General features: G+C 47.7%; 1 protein-coding gene across 2 annotated transcripts in view; it reads right to left on the reverse strand.

Annotated features, from left to right (window-relative positions):
- Positions 1-22573, reverse strand: part of USP10 (ubiquitin specific peptidase 10) — a 66305-nt gene extending 43732 nt beyond the window's left edge. The window contains exon 1 of one of the 2 annotated variants that reach the window (XM_021093724.1): positions 22437-22573. In XM_021093724.1, coding sequence (XP_020949383.1) covers positions 22437-22457 — 21 coding nt within the window. In that variant the 5' untranslated portion in view covers positions 22458-22573. Of the gene's footprint in view, positions 1-9803; positions 11239-22436 lie in introns of those variants that run through there. The other variant, XM_021093725.1, reaches the window with a different exon arrangement.

Consider the following 26403-nt stretch of genomic DNA (forward strand, 5'->3'; position numbering starts at 1 on the left):
TCACTTTTCCAAGGAGGCTTTTTTCATAGTAGGTTGGATATATTTCTTTAAGCGCTCTCATGGAGAAGCTGAGCTAAAACTTGTTTCCCCAGACTGCATCTCCAAGTTAGAAAACATGATTCATTTAGCAGAAATCCACTTAACAACTTTCCAGGCCTACTGTACACTACACAATGCCAGTTAAATTTTAACTTGCTTTGCTCTAAACCAGTACTAAACTGCAAGGAACAGAGATAGCCCTCATTATACAGTAACTTGCTATATGGACTTTTTATCACATGGAACAGAGCTGATAAACTAGGGAGTGAATTCAGTCTGTGTTATATCTGGGACAGCCTTACCAGAAAGAAGTCAAGATCCCACCTATTTCCACATCTATTACAATCACCGTGGCGCTAATCAAGGAAGGGAAAGGAAGGAGGAAAAGCAGAAGACTAATAAAAAAGAAACATCAGAATTCATCGAACTATATACTTCAACGGATGAAATTCACTGCTTGTGTATTATATGCCTCCGTAGTAAAGTTAGTTTTAAAAAAGAACAGAAACCAGAGTTCCGGTGGTACAGCGGGCTAAGGAACTGCTGCTGTCACTGCTGCGGCGCAGGTGTGATCCCTGGCCCTGGAACTTTCACAAGCCGTGGGACAGAAACCAAGTGAAATTCATCTTTCCATTGCCTGCAGTGAAGGCAGTACTTGGCATACAGCAGGTGCTCAAGAGCTCTGCTGAAGAGGAAAAAGGAAAAAAAAATCTACAAGAAACAAAATTTCCAGGGGCGAGGAATGACAGCCTCTCCATACCCCACAAGAGTTAAACTACATATGCCATGGGTACAACCAAAAAAAAACAAAGTAATAAAACTGAAAATACCAAGTGTCGGTGAGGATGCAGAAGGGGAATTCTCACACACTCCTGCCACAGACGTGAAAGGATCCTGCTCTTTGGGAAAGCCTGGCAGTTTCTTACAAGATAAAACATACATCTACAATATAACATACAACAATTCTATTTCTGGGCATTTTAACCTAAGAAATGACAACATGGAGCTCCCGTCGTGGCTCAGTGGTTAACGAATCCAACTAGGATCTATGATGAGGGTTCGATCCCTGGCCTCGTTCAGTGGGTTAAGGATCCAGCATTGCCGTGAGCTGTGGCGTAGGTCGCAGACATGGCTTGACTCTCCTGTTGCTGCGGCTGTGGTGTAGGCCAGCGGCTGCAGCTCCAATGTGACCCCTAGTCTGGAAACTTCCATATGCCATGGGTGCAGCCTTAAAAAAGCAAAAAGATCCCACTCTTGGGCATCTATCCGGACAAAACTCTACTTAAAAGAGACACATGCACCCGCATGTTCATGCAGCACTATTCACAATAGCCAGGACATGGAAACAACCCAAATGTCCATCGACAGATGATTGGATTCGGAAGATGTGGTATATATACACAATGGAATACTACTCAGTCATAAAAAAGAATGACGTAATGCCATTTGCAGCAACATGGATGGAACTAGAGAATCTCATCCTGAGTGAAATGAGCCAGAAAGACAAAGACAAATACCATATGATATCACTTCTAACTGGAATCTAATATCCAGCACAAATGAACATCTCCTCAGAAAAGAAAATCATGGACTTGGAGAAGAGACTTGTGGCTGCCTGATGGGAGGGGGAGGGAGGGGGAGGGATCGGGAGCTTGGGCTTATCAGACACAACTTAGAATAGATTTACAAGGAGATCCTGCTGAATAGCATTGAGAACTTTGTCTAGATACTCATGTTGCAACAGAAGAAAGGGTGGGGGGAAAAATGTAATTGTAATGTATACATGTAAGGATAACCTGACCCCCTTGCTGTACAGTGGGAAAATAAAAAAAATTATATAAATAAAAAAAATTTTAAAAATTAAAAAAAAGCAAAAGGAAAGGAAAACATATATTGTACAAGTACAAAACCAAAGACTTGTATACGAATGTAGTGAGAGCATCACTCACAACAGTCAAACCACAGAACAACAAATATCCATCAAGAGGTGAAGAGATAAACAAATTGTGGTCCATCCATATAAAGGACTACTACTCAGCACTGAAAAGGAACTCTTCTTACAACATGGGTAAATCTCAAAAATGTTACGCTGAATGAAAGAAGGGAGATAGAAGAATATTCTATATAATTCCACATAAAGAGAGTCCTAGAAAAGGGAAACTTAGCCTGTAGTGACAGAAAGCAGATGAGTAACTGTCTGGGTATGGGGTAGAGATTCATGGCAAAAGGACATGTGAGAAATTTCTGGGCAATGAAAGTATCTTTTTTCTTTTTTAACGGCTGCATCCACAGCATGTGGAAGTTTCCGAACCAGGGGCCAGGAAGTGAATCCGAGCCACAGCTGCAACCTATGCCCCAGCCACAGCAACACTGGATCCCTTAACCCACTGCACCAGGCTGGGGATCAATCCTGAGCTTCCGCAGCAACCCAAGCCACTGCAATGAGATCCTTAACTCACTATGCCACAGCCAGAACTCTGAAAATATCTCTATCTTGATCATAGTGGCAGTTACTCTGCTATATACATTTGTCAAAACTCAAACGGAAAACTTAAAATTGATATATTTACTGTATTAAATGATGCCTCCATATGGTTGACTTTTTTTTTTTTTAAAAGCAGGTGCACGTCTATAAAGAGCACGGCTAAGGCAGCTCTGTTATAAAAACAGCTCTTGAAGACCAAGGACCACATTACCAACTTTTCATGTACACAAGCACAATTCGTAAGCACTCTATACTCACTCACACGGCAAGACTTTTTTCTTTTTGGTCTTTTTAGGGCCTCACCCATGGCATGCAGAAGTTCCCAGGCTACGGGTCCTCAAGTTGAAGCTGTAGCTGCCGGCCTATGCCACAGCCACACAGCAACGTGGGATCCGAGCCGCATCCACAACCTACACCACAGCTCACAGCAACGCTGGACCCTTAACCCACTGAGCGAGGCCAGAGATCAAACCTGCATCCTCATGGATACTAGTCGGGCTCATTACTGCTGAGCTACAACGGGAACTCCCAAGACTTTTTTTTTTTAGTAAGATTTCATGTTCCTAGGTTCAAAGACTCTTAACTAGTGGTACGTAACACCATCTAAACTAGCATGTACTTGTATACTGCTGCCAGTTATCACTGTAACAGGCTTCTTTAAGCCTCCAACCTCAGACTGTTCATGCCTGGCTTGGCTTTTATAACTGCCTGGATCCCCTGACCACCTACTCCAACGCCACACTATACACATAGACAATTACTGCCAACGATGCTGAACCCAAAGTCCAGTGTTGCATTAAACAGAATGCTACATGAGCAGAAACTTGTAAATCCATCTGTTCTACAGGATTTTGCACTTAATGAAACGTGCTGGAACTCAACCAACAAAAGCTTGGCTACAGAAGCCCACATGCCAGAAAGGAAAGTTTGTCACTAAACCAGAGCAGCACATTAAGAGACTTTCAGGAAAAAAGAAGTGTAACTAGACAGACAGACTTCTAGAGAAAAAGATAAACTCTTCTCTTCTAACCTCCTAGTCACTGCCAATGGTTTCTTCCAACACCTGGAAAACCCAGAGCTGGAAAGAAAGGTACTCATGTTAGCTGTTACACACACCCCTCTTCTTCCAATTTTAAGGCGTTAATATATAGAACATTCTATTTAATGAGTTGCTTTGGCTGTTGATGAAAACCAAAGTTACTGGGAGTTCCCTGGTGGCTCAGCATGTTAGGGATGAGGGGTTGTCATTGTTGTGCTTTGGGTCACTGCTGTGGCTCGGGTTCCATCCCTGGCTCAGCAACTTCAGCGTGCCGAGGGTGTGGCCAAAAAAAGGAAACCCAAAGCTACTTAGAAGGGTTGATCGAGCAGTGAAAGCTGCAAAATTACTATCTCCTGAAAATGAAAGAATGCAAAACGGGTGCTGATAGCTTTGTGATGTGCCCAGTCTACTGTGTACCTTCTCAGTTAACCTCCACCTAACAAACAACCTGTTGAAAATAGCCTTCGAAGACCGTAATGACAGAGCCATAATTTACTTTACCAGCCAAAACCAGAGGCTGCACTCCATTCTTGAATTATGAGTAAGTTCACTGTTAGGATTAAAAATCTTTTATTAGAGTTCCCGTCATGGCTCAGTGGTTAACGAATCCAACTAGGAACCATGAGGTGGCGAGTTCGATCCCTGGCCTTGCTCAGTGGGTTAAGGATCCAGCGTTGCTGTGAGCTGTGGTGTAGGTTGCAGACGCGGCTCGGATCCTGTTGCTGTGGCTCTGGCGTAGGCCAGCAGCTACAGCTCTGATTCAAACCCTAGCCTGGGAATCTCCGTATGCCGCAGGAGCGGCCCAAAAAATGGCAAAAAGACAATAAATAAATAGACAGACAGACAGATAGATAGATAGATAAAATAAAATCCTTTATTAGAAAAATTAAACTGGGAGTTCCTGTCGTGGCTCAGCGGAAACGAATCCAACTAGCATCCAAGAGGATGCCAGTTCAATCCCTGGCCTCGCTTAGTGGGTCGGGGATCTGGCGTTGTCATGAGCTGTGTTGCAGGTCACAGATGCGGCTCAGATCCTGCATTGCTGTCGCTTTTGTGTAGGTCAGCAGCTGTAGCTCTCATTCGACCCCTAGCCTGGGAACCTTCATATGCCCTAAAAAAAGGAAAACAAGGAAAAAAAGAAAAATTAAACTTAAGACGACTGGTGTTGCCAGGGCTGTGGCACAGGCCCCAGCTGCAGCTCCGAGTCTACCCCTGGCCTGGGAACTTCCAGAGGCCACAGGTTCAGCCCTAAAAAGAAAAACAGACTTGGTCCTGCCTCTTGAACCATTCTCTCTCTCCCCTCTGGCTGGGCACCTGGATATTCCCCGGCTAAGCAGCTCACCCACTCTCAGAGCTTCAACTAAGTTGACGAAGTCCAAATACATCTTCTACCTGGGCTGCTCAATTCTCCTCCAGTTGCTTCTTTCAAGCTCCCAACTCTTGGGCTCTTCTGCTGCTACGTACTAGTTTAACTTTAAAATCAAGAGGCCCATTATTTTTTCAAAATCAGCTTCTACAATTATGTCAAGAGCAAATTTCATCATTCTTCCAACCTCCCAGATGAGAAACTTAGAAAATTACCTTGAATTATATACCCAAGTACCTAGGAAAAACCTCATCAAAGTACCAAAATGCACAAAAATTTTATTTGGTAAAAACAGCAGCAACTGCAGGGGCTGAAATCAGAATCCTAATGCAGTGCTACATACTAACACTTCATGCAGGATCGATCGATCCAGAGACCAGGACCTCAATGAGGCAAAGGCAGGAGCAGCACCTTTCCGCACACACATCACACACCAGTCAGAAAGCACTGCCCAACCCAAGCCCTGATGAGCCAGCCCCTCCAGGCCTGGCCGCCGGCAATAACCAAGATGAGACCTCGGCCTCCCAACACCCACTGAACGCCTGACACGTAAGAGACCCTCAAATGGTGACAGAATGGGAGTTCCCGTCGTGGGTCAGCAGTTAATGAACGCGGCTAGCTAGCATCCATGAGGACGTGGGTTCGATCCCTGGCATCATCGCTCAGTGGGTTAAGGATCTGGCGTTGCCGTCACCTGTGGTGTAGATCGAAGACACAGCTCAGATCCTGCGTTGCTACGGCTGTGGTGTAGGCTGGCGACTACAGCTCTGATTCAACCCCTAGCCTGGGAACCTTCCATATGCCGCAGATGTGGCCCTAAAAAGACAAAAAAAAAAAAAAAAAAAAAAAAAAAAAAAGTGCTGACAGAACGGCCAACAGTCCTAAAACAGTCTGTCACCAAACTAAACAGATTTCTACTGAGCACCAATGGCACAGAAGATATAAAGAAAGTATTTTAGGAGTTCCCGTTGTGGCTCAGTGGTTAACGAATCCGACTAGGAACCATGAGGTTGCGGGTTCAATCCCTGGCCTTGCTCAGTGGGTTAAGGATCCCGCGTTGCTGTGGCTCTGGTGTAGGCTGGTGGCTACGGCTCCGATTAGATCCCTAGCCTGGGAACCTCCATACGCTGCGGGAGCGGCCCAAAGAAATAGAAAAAAGACAAAAAAAAAAAAAAAAAGTATTTTAAATGTTTAAGCAATGTTTACTGCCTTCAAAAAACTTGCGGGGATGGAGGTGGGGGACAAGTACCTACCACGAGCTGCATGACTCCTTCGGGTTAAGCGCTGCCCTGAAGGCGTTTAACATACAGACCTCATTTAGCCATCCCGTCACTCCTAAAAGACAGTGATTCGGAGTTCTGCTGTGACGCTTCGGGTTAAGGATGCAACACTGTCTCAGTGGCAGCTTGGGTTTGATTCCTGGGCCAGCAGCGAAGGCGGAACCCAGGGGGCTTATGCAGCTCTGAGGCCCCACCGAGACCTACTGAAGCCAAATATGCCATTAACAAGATGCCCAGGGGATCCTTAGTGTAGGTTGAGTTTGCGAAGCAGCTGCTGAGGCTCACATAACCCCAGGATCCTCCTATAAAGTAAGCACCACGTGGCTCCAAACTCCTCCATTAAGTTGGGTGAACATTTCTCATCCAAATGGGAGGCAACTTTCAGAGTAAAAGGACCAAATTAATTACCTTGGAACAAGTGTGCACCAGGACATCTGGTCAACTGCTACCTGTACGGACGGCAGAGATGGGATCTACACTCTCTAGCGTGGTGTAATGGCCCTCCCGGCCTAAAGGATCCCACCTTACCTCTCTGCACCTAAGACCCCGTGACTCCAAATGGACTCACTACTCTCCTGCCCTCCATGCAGGCGGCTCCCTCACCCCCCACTCCTCTGCCCATCAAGCTGAAAACAGGCATCACCCCCTCAGGGAATTCACTGCAACCCCTATTTCTTTCAAAGCCTTGTTCACATGTCATGGTAATTATCATTTATCTATGTTTCTGTAAATAAACTATGATCTCTGTGCATCTTTCAGTTCTAAATCCCATCCACTTAAGCACACTTAGAATCTAGTAATCTAGGAGTTCCCATTATGCTGCAGCAGAAACGAATCCGACTAGGAACCATCTTTGATCCCTGGCCTTGCTCAGTGGGTTAAGGATCCGGCGTTGCCATGAGCTGTGGTGTAGCTCGCAGGCCTGGCTCAACCTGGCGTTGCTGTTGGTGAGGTGTAGGCTGGCAGCAACAGCTCCAATCAGACCCCTAGCCTGGGAACCTCCATATGCCACAGATGCGGCCCTAAAAACACAAAAGACCAAAAAAAAAAAAAAAAAAAGAAAAAAAAAAAGTAATAATCTAGTAAGTAGCTGTTACTGGGTGATGATGAAAAGAACTAGAGGTTGAGAGAAATAAACGTGCCCCAGATCCCACAAACATAAACTGGGAGAGGAGAGACTGGAAGCTGGAGCTGACCCCGAGGCACAGATGTATAGATAGTTAAGCAACAAGAAAACTTAAGGAAGACTCTAAAATAAAAGAAGAAATGTTCAGATGGTCCAGAATGACCTGCCAGGGAGAAAGGACAGTCCTCAGTCTGGGAGCCCAGAACGAGGAAACTACAAAGCTGGAAAAGGAGAGTGGGGAGGGACAGGGCTTCAGGACTGCAAGGGACTTTGTGGCCATCCTCCCAATGTCCTTTCCCTTCCTCCCGGGAGAGGGGGCCCCAGTTCAGAAGGCCAACACACACACACACCCCCAGCTCCAGAGGGGAGTCCACAGGGCGTGCTATCCTCCTCGCACAGAGTGCTGGGTTCAGGGGGTGCCAAAGAATTCTGGGACACACTCACTCTCTTGTTCCAGTGCGTGTGCCGGGCACAAACATGAAGCCTGCCACTACGGTAGCCTCTTTTTTTTTTTTTTCTTTTTTAGGGCCGCACCCTCAGCATATGGAGGTTCCCCGGGTAGGGGCTGAATCAGAGCTGCAGCTGCCTGTCTACACTACGGCCACAACAACTCAGGATCTGAGCCTCATCTGCAACCTACACCACAGCTCACGGGAATGCCAGATCCTTAACCCACTGAGCGGGGCCAAGGATTCTCAGGATGCTGGTTGGGTTCGTTAACCACTGAGCCACAATAGGAGCTCCTACAGTAGTCATTTTGCTGCGGGGGGGATGCCTAGCCTTAGGACAAAACAGATACAACACAGGTAAAGAAAAACCAGGTTCTCAAAGATGTCACTGAACTGATGAGTCAAACCAACCTTGAAGCCTGACCTACCTATAGAAATTTCTAGTTTTATGAGCTAGTAAATCTCTAATTTATGGTGTAAGAGCTGAGCTAACGTTTAATTATTAGCAAAAGCATCCTGAGACAGGAATGGAGTGAGCCATATAGGAGATAAAAGGTCTGCCTCACGTTCCACGGCAGCAACAGGGGATTCCTACAAAGATCACTCAAAACGCCAAAGTGACAGGTTAACATGAGACCGAAGCCCTCCTCACACGGCACGTTTCTCTCCACGTGCCAAACCCTCTTCATTCTCAGGGCTCCTCACGACCCGTCTCCCTCCCTCAATTACCCTGCAGAACTCAGCATGCGCACCGCCTCGTCAGGCACCTAATCCCACATCCCAGAAGCCTCCAGTTGCCTCCTGTGCCTTAGTCACCTGCTGAGTCACCCGCTGCACACACAGGGAAGACCGCTTGGGTTATTACCTTCCCGTCAGCTACGCGCGGCAGCTAAAGCCGCTGGCCTTCACCAAACACGGGCCAGCTTACTGACAAACTTTTTCTAAAAAGACCTTTCTCAATCTTTTCCAACTATTTCATAACTTGCTCTGTGTAACTTGCTCTGTCTCAAATACTAGTCTTAAAATACAAACATGAGGCGCTCCATGGTGGCTCAGTAGGTTAAGGATCCAGCATTTTAACTGCAACAGCCCGAGTCACTGCTGCAGCTCGAGTTCAACCCCTGGCCCAGGAACTTCCATATGCTGCGAGTGTGGTCACAAAAATAAAATGAAGTACCATGGGTGAAGGCTAACACTGGCTGAGATATCGACGGTGTCGTGGTGGGGAACGGAGGCAAAAGCCAAGGGAGAAGTTCTCCTTCCACACGCATCAATGACACAGGCTCTCCACCCAGCAAGGCAGGCAGCTCTGCAGGCCTCACATTTAGGGATAACAGCATTTGCTCAGACCAGGTCAACAAAGGATCCCTGCTCTGGACACTACTGGGATTGGGAAGGCCAAGGCCAAGGCATTTTATCTACATCAGTAAATGTCCTCTGATCTCAGCTATCTCTGTTGAGAAACAGCCCAAAGAGTGAAACAAAACAGCTAATGAGCTGATATACAGGTCAGTCGCCTGGATTCGAGGAACTCCAGCAGAGATCGAGAGCTATGAAATGAGGACGCAGGTTCAATCCCAGGCCTCACTCAGTGGGTTAAGGATCCAGCGTTGCTGTGAGCTGTGGTGTATGTCACAGACGTGCCTTGGATCCCGAGTTGCTGTGGCTGTGGCTGTGGTGTGGGCCAGCAGCTACAGCTCTGATTCAATCCCTAGCCTGGGAACCTCCATATGCCAAGTGTGTGGCCCTAAAAAGATCCCCTCCGCAAAAAAAAAAGAGAGCAAGAGAGCCATGAAAACCCTAAAAGGAAGTCTCAATGCCAGCCACAATCTTGCTTACAACCCCTCTGAACTGAGCAGCCCACCCCTTCCTCAGCTCTCACTGCTACGGAGCTATTTCTAGGGAAGGCAAATCTGTCCCGTGAAACTCTGCACACCCTGCTCCTGAGCTTCATCTGCAGAATGCAGTCCTGAACCTGCGGACTGACAGCCAGCTGCTCCTTCTGTCAGGTTAACTCACCATCGACCTGCGGCACAGGGAAGGCGGGCCCTGGAGGAGCAGGGCGGCCAGGCTGCTCTGGGGCCCCTCGGCTCCCACCTGAGTGCACCCGCCAGACTCCAGCTAGACGACTGTCTGGGTGCTGCCCCCTCCGTCCAGCAGGCCCATGCCTTCCTTTCACCACCTTGGCACTTGGCCCATCGGGGCTGGCAGGCGGCAGGCGGCAGGGAAAGGCTGGCTGACAGTAGCAGAAAAGCAGGGCACCTGCAGAGTCCAAGTCTACGGGGCCCACCAAGCTCACTGGGCACATGGTGGGAGGAGGTCAACTCGGATCTGTTCCCACCCAAAAAGAAATCAAGAGCAGAGCAACAAAATGGCAACCTATCTTCCTTCCTGTCTCCCTTAAAAAGAACAAACTCACTTGTTCAACGTGTGTCATGGGGTGAGAGGTAAACTCTTTCCAAACTGAGCTCGGGCAACTCTGCGTCCAGGACTAGTCATGGCGAGGATATTGCTACAATGTCACTGTGTGTGAAGTTCAAGTTACAGCCAGGCGAGCTTCCAGCCAAAACAGAGGAAAACGGGTTTGGTTTTTTTTTTTAAGATTTTTTATATTTTTTAAGTTGAAATAAGAATTAGACACTTTATTAATGGTTCTAATCTTTGGCATTTCATGTTACATTAAACCTGTTCACATAATAGTCCTTTGTTAGAAAAAAAAAAAAGTTTTAAAAAGCTATCTCATTTCTTTCTCATGGAACAAAACCCTGTCATAGACGAAAAAGTTCATGCTGCTGGCACCCCCCCACACACTGTGCAGAATGGCATGGAAAAGCCAAGGATTCATGAGAACCAAGATGCAACCAAGAGTGATTATTTTAGCACCAGTTCATGAAAAACTGGAGACAAGAATACCCTAAACTGACAAACCCATGACCAGTAACAAAAAAAGGCAGCAGGAATTTCTGAAGCAAACTGGCTTATTGCTGGTGCACACATCCCCAAGGACGTCCTGACCACAGCCAGGCCTCGAGGCGACCTAGGAAGCTCATTCCAGCGCTCGGGGGCATCAGATGATCACGGGTACAGGGAGCTTTGGTGGATTCTGCGCTGCTCCCCAGCCCCCACTAGGGTCCTGTTTCAGGACTGGGAGTGCAGCAGTTTCTCATGGCTTTGGGGAAGAGGCTATTTGTACTTACAGATTTTGTGTAATGGTGTTTTGCAATCCACAAACCCCAACACAGGGCTCAGCAAAAACAGGATAAATGTTGAGAAGGAATTAGTCAATCAGTTGGTGAATGAACTTCAAGCAAAACTGAACTCTCATTCTGAAGACCCAGTGCCCCAGGGTCCTCAAAGTGGCAACATTTGAAGACTCCTCAGTTGGTTGTATTCCCATGGTTCACTCCGGTCGAATCAGAGCTGCAGCTGCCGGCCTACACCACAGCCACAGCAACACAGGTCTGAGGCGAGTCAGTGACCCACACCACAGCTCACGGCAACGCCAGATCCTTAACCCACTGAGCGGGGGCAGGGATCGAACCCGCAATCTCATGGATTTTAGTTGGGCTCGTTACCACTGAGCCACAATGGGAACTTCCAAGCCTGTATCTTTTGTTTCTGTTCAGACCTAACCTAGACTGGAAAAGTTTTGAAATGTCCAAAATATGATTTAATTAATCCTATTCAAAGGAGGTGCTCAGTGGGTTAAGGGGAAAAGCTGTGTGGAGGCTCGGACACCTGCTTGGGCTGAGGGACCTGAGAGAGCTGAGGTTTGGGGGCCTAGTTAGAGACCCCACTTAGTGTGTCTGCAGGGCCATCAGGGCACCAGGTGGTTCAGATGAAAGAGGACCATGGCCAAGGAGCACAGCTTCAGAAACACTACTAGACAGGCATCTGTCACAGCAGGCAGGCTAAGGCCTGGGCCTTGTCACTGCTGTGGCTCAGGTCAACGCTGAGGCACAGGTGATCCCTGGCCTGGGAACTTCCACATGCCATGGGCCCAGCCAAAAATATATAAATAAAATGACCCCAAATGTCTAAAATTTACTACAAAAAGCCCCAAAAGGAAGTATTTCAGAATATTAACACGTTACCTCAGAGTCATGAGAGATCACAGGTAATGTTTTTCTTAGTATTTTCTCTATTTTCTAGGAGTATAATAAAGGGACGAAGCTTGTGTTTAAAGGCGCCTCGCCCTAAAAAATAAAGGGAATCACGTCCCAAACGACTTGCCCCAACGACTCTATCCAATCACACCTAAGGACACTCAAGGGCTATCTGCCTTGCGTTAATCCACCTCAGATGACCCCAAAAGGATGTCCTGCTTCCTCCCTTCCCGCTCAAAGTCTGGGGTTTAAGATGCTTGGGGTGCTAAGGCGAGCAGAGAGGCCATCCTCAGCTCTGGACAAGAGCCGGAAGCGTGAAACCCGTGCCAAGCCGTGTAGGACCCCCATCAGGGCCCCGCAGCACGGCTGCACTCAGCAGTGCTAACACGGGGAGGGACGCCAAGCCGAGGCTTCCCAGACACCACCTGCTCACAAGACCAAACACCATCTGCGGCTGGACTATCAAGGCCCTTCAGCGCTCCTGACTCCTGAACCCTGCTTCATCCTATACATCAAGCAGTCACTCATCGAGCTCAGGTTCCCAAACAGGCTGCAGGCTGGGAGACTTTGTCCCTCGGCCCGTGTCCCCCACACACCATGTTCTTGTGCTCCTCTGCCCAAATGTCCCCTTTCCTAGAAGAGCCATCTCCCCAGCGTCCCTGGCGCTCCTCTTTTCAATCTAAGTATCTCCGGGACCATGCCACTTTACCCCAGCTCCGCCGCACCCGCCCAAGCTTCCCCTGCTGGGCTCGGGTCTGCAGGGCAGGCAGAGTCTGAGCTCCAAGGGCAACACGTCCCCTTCCACGCTTCCCCAAGGGGAGGTGGCCATCCCCCACCTCCACCCTGAGCCGTCTCTGAGTCTCCCGGGCGGCCCACACCCGGCTCCAGCCACGGAGTCGGCGCACAGGCTGGGCACAGGCTGTGTGCGCGCCCTTCCTTCTGGACGGTCCTCAGTCTGGGATGACACGCGCCTTACTGTGCCTATCTGACTCGACAGCAAGCGCCCTGGAAGGAGGGACAATGCCTGTTTCTGCTCTCCACGCCAGACTCAGTGCCTGGTACGCGGTAGCCATTCAACAGCTACTTGCTGAATGAATGAATGAAAGTTCTCAACGACACTGTTCACGCTTGGCACAGGAACCACGACCCTAAAACAGAATTTACCAGTGAGCCTGTCCCCCCCGCCAGACTACTCTGTGAACTTTAAAGCACAGAACCTCTCTTTTCAGCTCTATATTGCTAATGCCTGGCCACTAAAATTCTTTTTTTGAACAATCACAAAAGATATATAATCCTCTATATGTAGTTCTGAATGAGTTGTCTGATAGCCCACAAATTAATTCCAAAGGACACGGAATGCTACCCTTCGAAGACCTTATTTTGCCATTTTATTAGTAGTGGTTGAGTACAGCTTCTGGGGGAAGGGATCTGAGGCAAGGAGTAGGAGAGTTTGGGGTTTGGCTTTTTTGCTTGCTTGTTTCCCTTGGCCATTACAGTATCTGATAAAAAACAAAAGGGCGGAGTTCCCGTCACGGCACAGTGGTTAACAAATCCGACTAGGAACCATGAGGTTGTAGGTTCGATTCCTGGCCTTGCTCACTGGGTTGAGGATCCGGCATTGCCGTAAATTATGGTGTAGGTCTCGGACATGGCGTGGATCTGGCACTGCCGTGGCTGTGGTGTAGGCCAGCAGCTTCAGCTCTGATTAGACCCCTAGCCTGGGACCCTCCATATGCCACAGGTGTGGCCCTAAAAGGACCAAAGACAAAAAACAAAAAAACAAAAGGAGAAGTGCCAAAAGCCTGATTTTGGAGAAGACAGAGGAAAGCCCAGGTTCACACCCAATTCCACACTATTCCTAGGGCTGAGGACTATCCTACCAATCTCCCCAACTAAAGGTTAATCCTCTCAGCAATCTCCTCTAAGGAAGAGCTGACCAAAAGACAAGAATCTGAATTTGAATCAGACTTTTTTTTTTTTTTTTTACAATATAGAAAACAGCACAGCTGCTATAATTAACAGGTTGAATGTCATCAAAGTACCATTTCCTTTAAAAAAGAAAAGAAAAAGTTAGTTGGGAGCCATCACCAGGCCGGGGGTGGAATCGGAGCTGCAAGCTGTTGGCCTACACCACAGCTTGCAGCAACACTAGATCCTCAACCCACTGAGTGAGGGCAGTGACCGAACCCACATCTTCATGGATACTAGTTGGGTTCTTAACCCGCTGAGCCAGAGTGGGAACTCCAGAAACTCCAAGTCTTTATTTTGTATTTAAAAATAAAACCCATCAGGAGTTCCCAGCGTGGCTAAGTGGTGACAAACCTGACTACCACCTGACTAGCATCCACAAGGATGCAGTTTCAATCCCTGGCCTTGCTCAGTGGGTTAAAGATCCGGTGTTGCCATGAGCCGTGGTGTAGGTCGCAGACTGGGCTTGGATACTAAGTTGTGGCTGTGGCTGTGGCTGCCAGCTGCAGCTCCGATTCCACCCCGAGCCTGGGAACCTCCATATGCCGTGGGTGCAGCCCTAAAGACAAAAAATAAAGATAAAATAAAACCAGTCAGAACTTTTACCAAAACGCATTCCACACAAAATTTCGTTAACTAACAATTAGTAACAGATTAGTAGCACTCAGTAATTAGTAACGATGTCTTTGAACATTTAAACCTCTATTCTGCTCATTCGGCCATTCCGTAAACATTCGCCGAGGAGCTCCCATGGGAAGCCACTGCGTGGACCACGACTCTGTTGGCCCAGCAAAGCAGAAAAGGTAAGGGGACTGCCAAGACCTACTCTCAAGTTCCTGACTTCACAGCCACGTGACTTTAAGTCACCACCTCTGGGTTTTTTTTGGGGGGAGGGCATTGTTTTCTTCATCTTTTTAGGGCTGCACCCAGGGAATATGGAGGTTCCCAGGTTGGAGGTCGAATTAGAGCTGTAGCTACCAGCCTACACCACAGCCACAGCCACGCCAGATCTGAGCCTCGTTTGCAAACTATACCTCAATTCACGGCAACGCCAGATCCTTAGTGAGGCCAGGGGTCAAAGCCGCATCCTCATGGATACTGGTCAGATTCATTTCTGCTGAGCTACAACCGCAACTCCCACAACCTCCCTACGTCTCAGTTTATTCATCTGTAAAATAGTGACAGTAACAATACATTACAGAGTCGCTGTAAAGCTGGAACAAGCCACAGCACTTTATAAACTGTGCACTTCATACCCTCCACACTGTCCACATGTTGATTACTGCAACACTTCGTGCTCTGTGATAAACGTGCTCTGCCCCGATGCCCATGGGCAGGTGAATGGATTAAGAAGACGCAGTATATCTACACTTGGAATATTACTCAGCCAGAAAAAAGAAGGAAATCATGCCATTTGCAGCAACATGGATGGAACCAGAGAATCTCATATTAAGTGAAGTAAGTCAGAAAGAGAAAGACAAATACCATATGAGATCATGTATATCACTTATATACGGCACAGATGAACCTATCTAAAGAAAAGAAACAAACTCATGGGCATGGAGAACAGATGTGTGGTTGCCCAGGACGAGGGAGTGGGATGGACTGGGAGTGTGGGGTTAGTAGATGCAAACTAGTGCCTCTGGAATGAATAGGCAATGAGATCCCGCTGTACAGCACAGGAACTATATCCAGTCACTTGTGACAGAACGTGATGGAGAATGATGTGAGGAAAAGAATATACATATACACACACACACACACACAGCTGGGTCACCTTGCTGTACAGCAGAAGTTGACAAAACATTGTAAATCAACTATAATAAAAAAAAAAAAAATCTGGGAGTTCCCGTCATGGCTCAGTGGTTAACGAATCCGACTAGGAACCATGAGGTTGCGGGTTCGATCCCTGGCCTTGCTCGGTAGGTTAAGGATCCGGCATTGCCGTGAGCTGTGGTGTGGGCTACAGATGCAGCTCGCATCCACAGTTGCTGTGGCTCTGGCATAGGCCCTAGCTACAGCTGTGATGATTAGACCCTTAGCCTGGGAACCTCCACATGCCGAGGAAGCGGCCCTAGAAATAGCAAAAAAAAAAAAAAAAAAAAAAAAAAAAATCTGGGGTTCCCGTTGTGGCTCAGGGGCTAATAAATCCGACTAGGAACCATGAGGTTGTGGGTTCAATCCCTGGCCTTGCTCAGTGGGTTAAGGAGCTGGTGTTGCTGTGAGCTGTGGTGTAGGTCGCAGGTGCAGCTCGGATCCTGTGTTGCTGTGGCTGTGGTGTAGCCTGGCAGCTATAGCTCCGATTCAGCCCCTAGCCTGGGAACCTCCATGTGCTGCAGGTGCGGCCCTAAAAAGCAAAAAAATAAAAAATTTTTTAAAATAAAATAAAAATGAGCACCTTCCAGTTGTACTCACAATAACGGTAAACTTCTAATTTTGCAAATGAGGAGAGTAAGCTGAGAAAATGGTCTGAAAAGCCATCACCCCACCACTTCCAGTTCAACCAGTGGATCACATCTAACTAAGCTCGATGGGGGGGGGCACATTCTCTCACCCCAGCCAGCACATCCACAATCACAGGTCTCTAACGTGAACCCCTGTGTTCCGTGTGTCTTAGATGGGAGTTTTTTCCTACATTCAGTTTCTTGCATCAGGGCATACCTGACTTCTCTAGTATTATTAAATTAACATTTAACCTTTTTTTCACAGTAGCTCCAATGAGAATCTTAGTTTGGAGCTGACGTGATCAATCTTTTGAAACTTTTAAGACTACTTTGCCAGAAAAGAACAAGGGCATGCCGAATGTCTGCCTCTAATATACTTAGATGAAAAGCAGCACTTTTTCATAAAACAAGCACAATGGAGAAACAAAACTGCACCACCACCAGAGAGAAAGGCAGACAGCTATATATAAAAATCAGGTACCCAAGGCACAAGAGAGGGAACACCAGCCTTTCTATCAGGAGGCACTTTCAGGAGTTCCCGTCGTGGCTCAGCGGTAACAAGCCCAATCAGTATCCGTGGGGATGCAGGTAAGATCCCTGGCCTTGCTCAGTGGGTTAAGGATCCGGCGTTGCCATGAGCTGTGGTCTAGGCCGGCTGCTGCAGCGCTGATTCGACCCCTAGCCTGGGAACCTCCATATGCCATGGGTGCAGCCCTAGAAGTGGGGGGGAGATGACTTTCATTTCTAATGCACTACTTGTGAGACTACTAAACCAGACAATGCATCCAGGCTTACGAGATGGCCCTTGAACTGATACTAGAAAAATACACTGAGAATTGATCTAAAGAAGGGCAACCAAGATTTGGAAGAAGTGGTATATATACACAATGGAATACTACTCAGCCATAAAAAAGAATGACATAATGCCATTTGCAGCAACATGGATGGAACTAGAGAATCTCATCCTGAGTGAAATGAGCCAGAAAGACAAAGACAAATACCATATGATATCACTTCTAACTGGAATCTAATATCCAGCACAAATGAACATCTCCTCAGAAAAGAAAATCATGGACTTGGAGAAGAGACTTGTGGCTGCCTGATGGGAGGGGGAGGGAGTGGGAGGGATCGGGAGCTTGGGCTTATCAGACACAACTTAGAATAGATTTACAAGGAGATCCTGCTGAATAGCATTGAGAACTATGTCTAGATACTCGTGTTGCAACAGAAGAAAGGGTGGGGGGAAAAATGTAATTGTAATGTATACATGTAAGGATAACCTGACCCCCTTGCTGTACAGTGGGAAAATAAAAAAAAATTATAAAAAAAAAAAAAAAAGAAGGGCAACCAAGAAAGCTGCAGATGAAGCCCAAAAGGGAGGGGCCCGAGGAACAAGAGCAGCATACTGGCCTCGTGCAGGCACTGGGCTGCCCTCCAGGCTCGCTGTCACCTCACAATTCTCAACTGAGCAGAAAGGAGTGTCCAGGAAGACATGCTTTAATCCTCTCTCCCTGCTCCAAACCACACTTCCACCCTACAGCTCACCTTCCCTGTTCCCAGGAGAGGGCAGGGCAACCTGAGCTTCAAGACAAGGGGCAGAAGGGAGCTACCGGCAGACAGTTTCTGGTTTCTCGGGTCTTCTGCTGAAAATGGGGTATTGATTGAAAAGCTTTTCCAAACAGAAAGTAGCCCACTCATGAAAAGTCTGTTTTCTGAAGACGCCACATCTAGGTTTATGACAGACTCTACAATTTCTGATCCCTGAAACAAACAGAACTATAAAGCTGCCCCACAGGCTACCGTTATTGTGCCTACACGAGTCCTTAGTCCAGCCTGCGCTGACAGAATCGGCCACAGAAAGACCTATTGGGAGGGCACCTCAATGAACAGGAAAACTGCAGTCCAAGCACATGTCAGTCTTTGGAAATGAACGTTTACACTGCTGAAGTAGCACTAAAGTGACAAATGACAGTAATCCAAGGGCCCAAGGCCAGTAAATTCCATTGCAAACAGATTTATCTGTTTTGTGCCACAGTGATTCTCGCATGTGTGGCAGTAAATAGAACTGTAACAGCCTATTTAGAAATTCAAAAGCAAGGGTTTCCTACTACTTTTCATATTTAGCATATTATCAGGAAGAAGTGTCCTTTAACGCACCACTTGAAAAACCAGATCCATTAATAGCAAGTACCAGCATGTCTGAAATTTGTAAAATCACAAAAACAAAAAATAACCTCGAATGTAACTAACTCAAGCAGAGACCACACAACTTTTCTCAACTACTTCAATATTACATTCTGAGCACAACACACAGTAAAGGTGCCACCAGGCCTAGCATTAAATAATCATTAAGCTCTGTAATTCTCTTCTCCTTTAGGTTTCCCTATGGTGAACAACTATTTGAATCATGCCAGGTCCATGTTAAAAACAGCCCTGGAACAAACGTCCTAAATTTTGCTCTAGAGAGGAATTGAGACTGAGGCGGGTCCACCTATCACCACTGTAATGTCAGTACTCTGTAGTCCCAACAAGACGGACTCCACGGGGTGCATGAGGCCCTGGACAGGGCTCGTCTGCGCTGGGGCTCCGCAGAAACCAGACGCAACTGTCAACTCACAAACTTCAAACAGCACATCTAGTCTGAGGACATGTTTCAGTATGTTGCTGTCACCCCGCAGAGAAAACCGGCCATCTCCAAATAGCCTATGTTTCAAATAATTTCATTTACTTCAGCTGCTCACCATGAAACTCCAATAAAATGTATCTTTTTGGAGAATTACTAATAGGGCTGTCAGTCACAAAGACATACAAGGATACAGTAACACTCTGCCATATGCAGTAAACTGGATACAAAGAATCTCACAGTGTAAACTGTAGGGCCACATTATTGCAAGGTAATGAAGAGCCTAGAGGGAGCACAGACCAGAGCAACCGCAGGCTATCCAAACAGGGTGTACGCAGCACTACTGTAGGGATTTCACTAAAAGCAACCACAAGGATCACAGAAATTTCTTCCGGTTTAGGCAGAATTGGTCAGTTCAAATGAATTATCCCAAATCGTTTAACCAGTTTCCTTGTGAACAAATATTCATAATTAGAGATGTACTTTCACTTCAATTGTCAGAGTTCACCGTTTGTATTTGTTAAACTGTGTTGAAAGCTAATGTCATTAGAAGTGTTTCCAAGTTTTGCACTGTTTCATGTCAACCTAGGCAACAGAGTTCCATCAGTAGTATAGAAATAGCATAGGAGTTCCCCTCACGGCTCAGTGGTTAACGAACCCGACTAGAACCCGACTAGTATCCATGAGGACACTGGTTCGATCCCTGGCCTCCATGTGACCCGGGTGCAGCCCTAAAGAGACCAAAAAAAAAAAAAAAAAAAAAAAAAAAAAGACCAAAAAAATAAAAAGAAAAAAAGAAAAGAAAAGAAATAGGATATAACCTATACAAATGTTTTAACCATAACAAGCTAATTTTAAAATAGGCCCGCTACTGTTAATTTGTGGTTGTCATCTCCAATCATAAACAGGTACCACGCGGCAGTCTGATGGTGCTGTGCACAGACTGAGTGCTCCATCAACACGCGGCCATTAAGGCTGCAGACCCTCAGACAGCAGGTAACTGAATAAAATAAATTCTTTAAAATATTCAGCCTGACTCAAGCAGGATCCAATCATTCAACCATGTTATCGATGTTTTCACTACTATTCTCTTTTTTTTTTTTTTTTTTTTGTCTTTTTAGGGTTGCACCCGAGTCACATGGAGGTTCCCAGGCCGGGGGTCCAACTGGAGCTGGAGCTGCCGGCCTACACCACAGCCACAGCAATGGGGGATCCAAGCCTCGTGCGACCTACACCACAGCTCAAGGCAACCGGACCCTTAACCAACTGAGGGAAGCCAGGGATCAAACCAGCAACCTCACGGTTCCTAGTTGGATTCGTTTCTGCCTCGCCACGACAGAAACTCCTTCACTACTGTTCTTTCAAAAAGAATTAAGAATAATAAAAAAAAAAAGAAATACAAGAAATTATACTCTTTCCTACTTTCTCCAAGCTAGAATTTAAAAGTATTTAAATCATACTTTAAAAGAATAAACCCAAAGTGTTGCTAACATTTAAGTTTACCTTACTTTGCCACTCAATTTTCGAGAAAGATGTGTACAAGCAATACTGCTGTATAAAACATAAATACCTGGAGTTCCCGTCGTGGCGCAGTAGTTAATGAATCCAACTAGGAACCATGCAGTTGTGGGTTTGATCCCTGGCCTTGCTCAGTGGGTTAAGGATCCAGTGTTGCCATGAGCTGTGAGCCGCAGACTTGGGTCTTATCCCGAGTTGCTGTGGCTGTGGCGCAGGCCGGTGGCTACAGCTCCGATTGGACCCCTAGCCTGGAAACCTCCATAAGCTGCGGGAGCGCCCAAGAAATCACAAAAAACAAACAAACAAACATAAATACCAGGACAATGAAAGCAAAAGAAACTACAATCTAGTTTACAGATTATCTCCATTCATTAACACTTCAATCAATTTTGCACTGCAACTGGTGCTTAACAGAAGTGATGGAGTTCCCTTGTGGCACAGAGGGTTAAGGATCTGGCCTTGTCACTGCAGCAGCTGGGTCACTGCTGTGGCACAGGTTCCATCCCTGTCGGGGGAACTGCCCCGCTGCTTCCAGCGCCATCAAAAAGGAAAAAAAAAGTGCAAGTAAATTCTGCCTAAACACGATTTCCCCATTCTAAAATCACTATGAATATCATATTACCCATTCGTGCATAATGAACCTTTACCTATTTTGCAGCTATTTACTTTAAGAGAAAGGCAAATACCAAATGTCTTAAGGGGAAAAAAAAAAAATCTTCCAATTACACATTTGAAAAACTTATGCAACGAAGCCCTTCTTTTATGCAAAGAACTACTTTAAAAGTTGATGTACAAGTGCAGAAAGTTAAAGGCAGCAAGTTGGAGAGCACACTCAAGTGCCAAAAACTTCACAAAACTGCAGGTTCCTGTAAAATTTAATTTTCTGCAATTTTCCTCACTTTAAATTCCACAACACGCATCAGTTACAAGTTATTAAAATCGACTCCATTTCCAAAGAGGCAACAAAAGCCACTTGCTTATACAGGGTTATGATTTACTGGTCGCCAGCCTTCCAATACTTACTTTGTTTCATGCTCGCGGATTTAATACAAAAGCACAATGAGATAGATGATGGAAACTTCGCAATAACTCCTAGGATTAAAAGTCGACAAATCGGCGGTCTACAGCCAGCCGGACAAGTTAATACCACATGCCCATTTTTACTCAAATTCACTGAATTTCGGGGAGTGGGAGAGGGGGAAAAAAGTTCAACTCAACACACAAGTCTCCCTTTTGAAAGCGGCGTTTTACTCTTTCTTTCCACCACGGGATTATTATAAACAACCCCTAAGCCTGACCCACGGCTCTGACAGGGTGCGTTAGGAGTGTCAGCTTGGCGGAGAGGGATTCGTGCAAAAGAAGTCACTCAAAGGCAAGTCAAAGTGCGGTCCCGGCGAGTTATTTCGAGTTTCTTTGCAACTGTAACCTTAAGCTGCTTCTTAGTGACTTGAATCTAAAAGCCAGAAAACCGACAAGCCCCCCCACCCAGGGGTTGATCAAGCTGCGAAAGCAACCCTGGGGGGCACAGGGGAAATCCGGCCACCCCCAAATCTTGGTGATTCGCTCCGGGCCGAGAAGCGAGCTGAGGGCGTGGAAGGTTCTGCCGCCTCGGGGGCCTCCCGAGGCCCCAGGCTGCCTTTCCGGGCGACGAGGGCCCCGGCTGCACCGCCGGCTCGGCCCGCGGGCCAGCCCCGAGGTTAACCCCTTCGCGCCCCACACGCCCGCTCCAGGCGGGCCCCGGCGCCCCCTCCTCGCCGCTCCCCCAAGGCGGGGGCCCGGCGGGCTCCGGCGCCGGGCCGGCCGGGCTGCCGGCGGCCGAGGCGCGGAGGCGGCGGGAGGCCCGGGGCCTAGTCCCGGGCAGCATGTCCCGGCGCCCTCCCCCACTCCCACACGCTCGCTCGGGCCAGGGTGCGGGCGCCCGCCCACCAGCCCCGGGGCCGGCCCGCCCGCCGCTCGGGACGCCTTCCAGCCGAGAGCGCCGGCCAGCGGCTACCTGCGGGTTGCGGAGGGCCATGGCGGCCCGTTTCAATGAGCCTCGGCGCCCGTCCGAGTCCTCACGCTGCTTCCCCCGCCGCCGCCATCTTCTCGCCCGCACATACACACTCGCATCCGCCGCCGCGCCTGCGCACTGACCGCGCGCCGCGGGGCGCGGGGAGGCGGCGCGCCGGGCGCGCGCTGCGCATGCGCGGCCGACAGGTGGGCGTGCAACGCGGGAACCCGGCCCGGGTGGACTCGGGGCCCGCGCACCTCCGCGGAGGCCGGCGGGTCAGCGGCGGACCGGGAGCTCCGGGGCGGGCCGCGCGGCGGGAAGAGAAAACCCTAGCGGGCAGAGCTGACTACGCCAAAGCGCCCAGTCGGCCTGGGTTGCTCACCTGCCCGGAGGCCACCTGGGTGCTGCGCGGGCGAGGAGGGCCGGAGCCCGAGTGCCGCGGCCGGACCTCGGCCCCCGCCGCCAAAGCCTAGGGCCTCCCTGGGCCCGGGTCCCCGACTTGAGGGCCGAAGACCTCAGAGTAGTCTCGGCTTACGGCGGTCACATCCGTCCATTCATTCACTTATTCACTTTTCGTTCATTACCCAAACACTGAGGTGCCATAGGCATGGGAGAATATATTTAGAGATTTAAAAAAAAAAAAAAAAAAAAGGACGGACACATAAAAGCGCCTATGATTGAGGCCTGACAAATAGTGAGCACTAAGTGTCACCCATCACACACATACGTGCAAGTATCCAGACAGACCAGTTTCGGGTCATTGACTCAAGAAACAGTGACCCCTACCTGACCACGCAGTTTACCGCCACCGGCTTTGACCCTCTCGAGCTGAGTGATTCAGGCGAGTTAATTCCCATTCCTAAACCTTTGGTTTCCTTACCTGTGAGTGAAACTAATTTTTTTTTTTTTTTTTTTTTACGGCCGCATCCACAGCATATGGAGGTTCTCAGTCTAGAGGTCAAATCGGAGCTGTAGCCACAGCCACAGACACAGCCCCGCCAGATGTGAGCTGCATCTGCGACCTACACCACAGCTCACGGCAACGCTGGATCCTTAACCTTCTGATCGAGGCCAGGGATCGAACCTGAGTCCTCACGGATGCTAGTCAGATTCGCTTCCGATGAGCCACAACGGGGAAATCCCAATAAAATTTCTAATTTCATAAGATTTCTGTGACTATCAAATGAGAGTGAGCCCACTGGCCAAGAGATCCAACCCTCAATAACAATTAGCTACTGTGACTCCATTATTGTTCTCATGTGCTCAGGGAATACAGCGGCTAGTCTCCAGACTCCACTGCTAAGCAGAGGAGATCAACAGTAAATCCATTACCAGGTTCCATAAGGCAAGGGGCCTGGTCTTTTCAAAAATAGAATGCCTTGGAGTTCCCACTGTTGCTCAGCAGGTTCACAAACACGACTAGCACCCATGAGGAGGCAGGTTCCACCTGGCTTCACTCATTGGGGTAAGGGTCCAGCGTTGCAGTGAGCTGCGATGTTAGCTGCAGCCACCCTCTGGGATCCCAGGTTGCTGTGGCTGTGATGTAGGCCAGCAGCTACAGTTCCGATTGGACCCCTAAAAAAAATATAAAAAAAGAGTATATACACATATGTATAACTGTAATCACTTTGCTGTACACCAGAAATGAATACCACATTGTCAATCAACTATATTTCGATACAAAATTTTTAAAAAATAAAAGTATTTTAAAAAACTTAACCAAGTAAGTTTTTTGGAATCTTGATTCTTGATTGGATCCTGGTGTGTTTTTTAAGCTGGTGATATTTTTGGACAACTGTAGAAAGTTGAGTGTGGCTTGGATATAGATGATTTTAGTGCATTATTAGTATCATTCACAGAGTAATAATGATATGCTCCTGAGAGAGAATGTTTTTACTGTTAAGATACGCATCTGGAGTTCCCATCGTGGCGCAGTGGTTAATGAATCCAACTGGGAACCATGAGGTTGCGGGTTCGGTCCCTGCCCTTGCTCAGTGGGTTAACGATCCGGCGTTGCCGTGAGCTGTGGTGTAGGTTGCAGACACGGCTCGGATCCCATGTTGCTGTGGCTCTGGCGTAGGCTGGCGGCTACAGCTCCGATTCGACCCCTAGCCTGGGAACCTCCATATGCCGAGGGAGTGGCCCAAGAAATGGCAAAAAGACCAAAAAAAAAAAAAAAAAAAGATATGCATCTGAAAAATTTAGGGGTGAATGTCATAATGCCTGAAGGAGGCCAGGATCAAACCTGAAACCTTATGGTTCCCAGATTCGTTTCCACGGCACCACGACGGGAACTCCCTGTATGTTTGAAATTTTTTAAACAAAAAGCTAGGGGTGGGGTTCCCACCGTGGTGCAGTGGTTAAGCTTCCAGCATTGCCACAGTGGCATAGGTCACAGCTGTAGTTTGGATTCAATTCATTCCCTAGCGTGGGAACTTCCATTGCTGTAGGTGCTGCCAAGAAAAGAAAAAAAAATCAATACAAGGAGATAAATGTGAAAAGGAAAATATGAATGGCATAGTGGGCCCTGCGGTGTTTAGCAGGCCCCTCATATTTGCAGCGGAGCCGGCGGAAGAATCCAGAGTGAAGACAGACCTGAACTAAAACCCTGACACCCCACTCACTGGGCTGTGTCAATTTCAGCAGGTTATTTAAACTTTCTCCAAAATTTTTTTTTTTTGTCTTTTTTTTAGGGCCACCCCCGAGGCATATGGAGATTCCCAGTCTAAGGGTTGAATCAGAGCTGCAGCTGCCTGCCTACACCACAGCCACAGCACCTCGGGATCCAAGGGTCGTCTGTCTTCAACTTTCACCACAGCTCATGGCAATGCTGGATCCTTAACCCACTGAGCGAGGCCAGGGATCGAACTCTTGTCCTCAGGGATGCTAATTGGATTCATTTCCGCTGAGCCACGATGGGAACGCCCTCCAAATCTTCTGTAAAAGGAGGTAGGTAGGTGGAATAATCCCATCCCCAAATGTCCACTTGCTAATCTCCAGAACCTGTGCAGATGTCACTGTACATGGCAACCGGGACTGGCACTGCTGCAGGGGCTGTGGTCGCTGCTGTGGTGAGGGTCTGTCTGATACCTGGCCCAGGAAATGCCACAGACCTCAAGCATGGCGGTGGGGGTGGGGTGGGTGACGACACTTGGCCAATGTGATTAAACTGAGGACTTTAAAATGGATTAGTCTGGATTATGTGGGTGGAACCCATAGGAATACAAAGATCCTTATAAAGGAAAGGGAGAGGAAGCCAGAGGGTCGGATAATCAGAAAATGACCACGGAAGGGGCGGGAGAAAGAGAGGAGTGTGGCAGGGGAGGGGTTTCAAGAAGCTGTGCTGCTGGCTTAGGAGATGGAGGCAGGGGTTAAGAGCCAAGGAATGAAGGAGCTTCTAGAAGCTGGTAAAGATGTGAAGTTTTCTGGAGGTCTAGCAGTTAGGATTCAGCACTCTTACCACCAAAGCTCGGGTTCAGTCCTTGGTCTGGGCACTGAGGTCCCACATCAAGCCACTGCACACCGCAGCAAAAAAAAAAAAAAAAAAAAATATATATATATATATATATATACATATATATATATTTAATAAAATTAAATGAACAACATTTTTTTTAAATTGAGAGAGGCAACTAAAGACATAGATTTTCATTTTGCAGCGTTTCCTGGTGGCTCAGCAAGTTAAGAACTGGCCATTCATGGCTGTGGCACCAGTTTGATTCCTGGCCCAGAAACTTCTGCATCGTGGGGGCACGGCCAAAACAAAGCAAGACAAAACAAACAAACAAACAAAAAGTTTCTCCCAGAGCCTCCTTAGAAGGAACATGGCCTTGACTGCACCTTGCTTTTAGCCCAGTGACTCTTCTGACCTCCAGAACTGTAAAATAATCATTTGTAAGCCAGTAAATGTGTGATCATTTGTTACAGTAGCAGTAGGAAATTAACAAGGGGAGAACATACTACCCCCTTT

Source organism: Sus scrofa, chromosome 6 (assembly GCF_000003025.6).
Source record: "Sus scrofa isolate TJ Tabasco breed Duroc chromosome 6, Sscrofa11.1, whole genome shotgun sequence".
Classification (NCBI taxonomy): Eukaryota; Metazoa; Chordata; class Mammalia; order Artiodactyla; family Suidae; genus Sus; species Sus scrofa.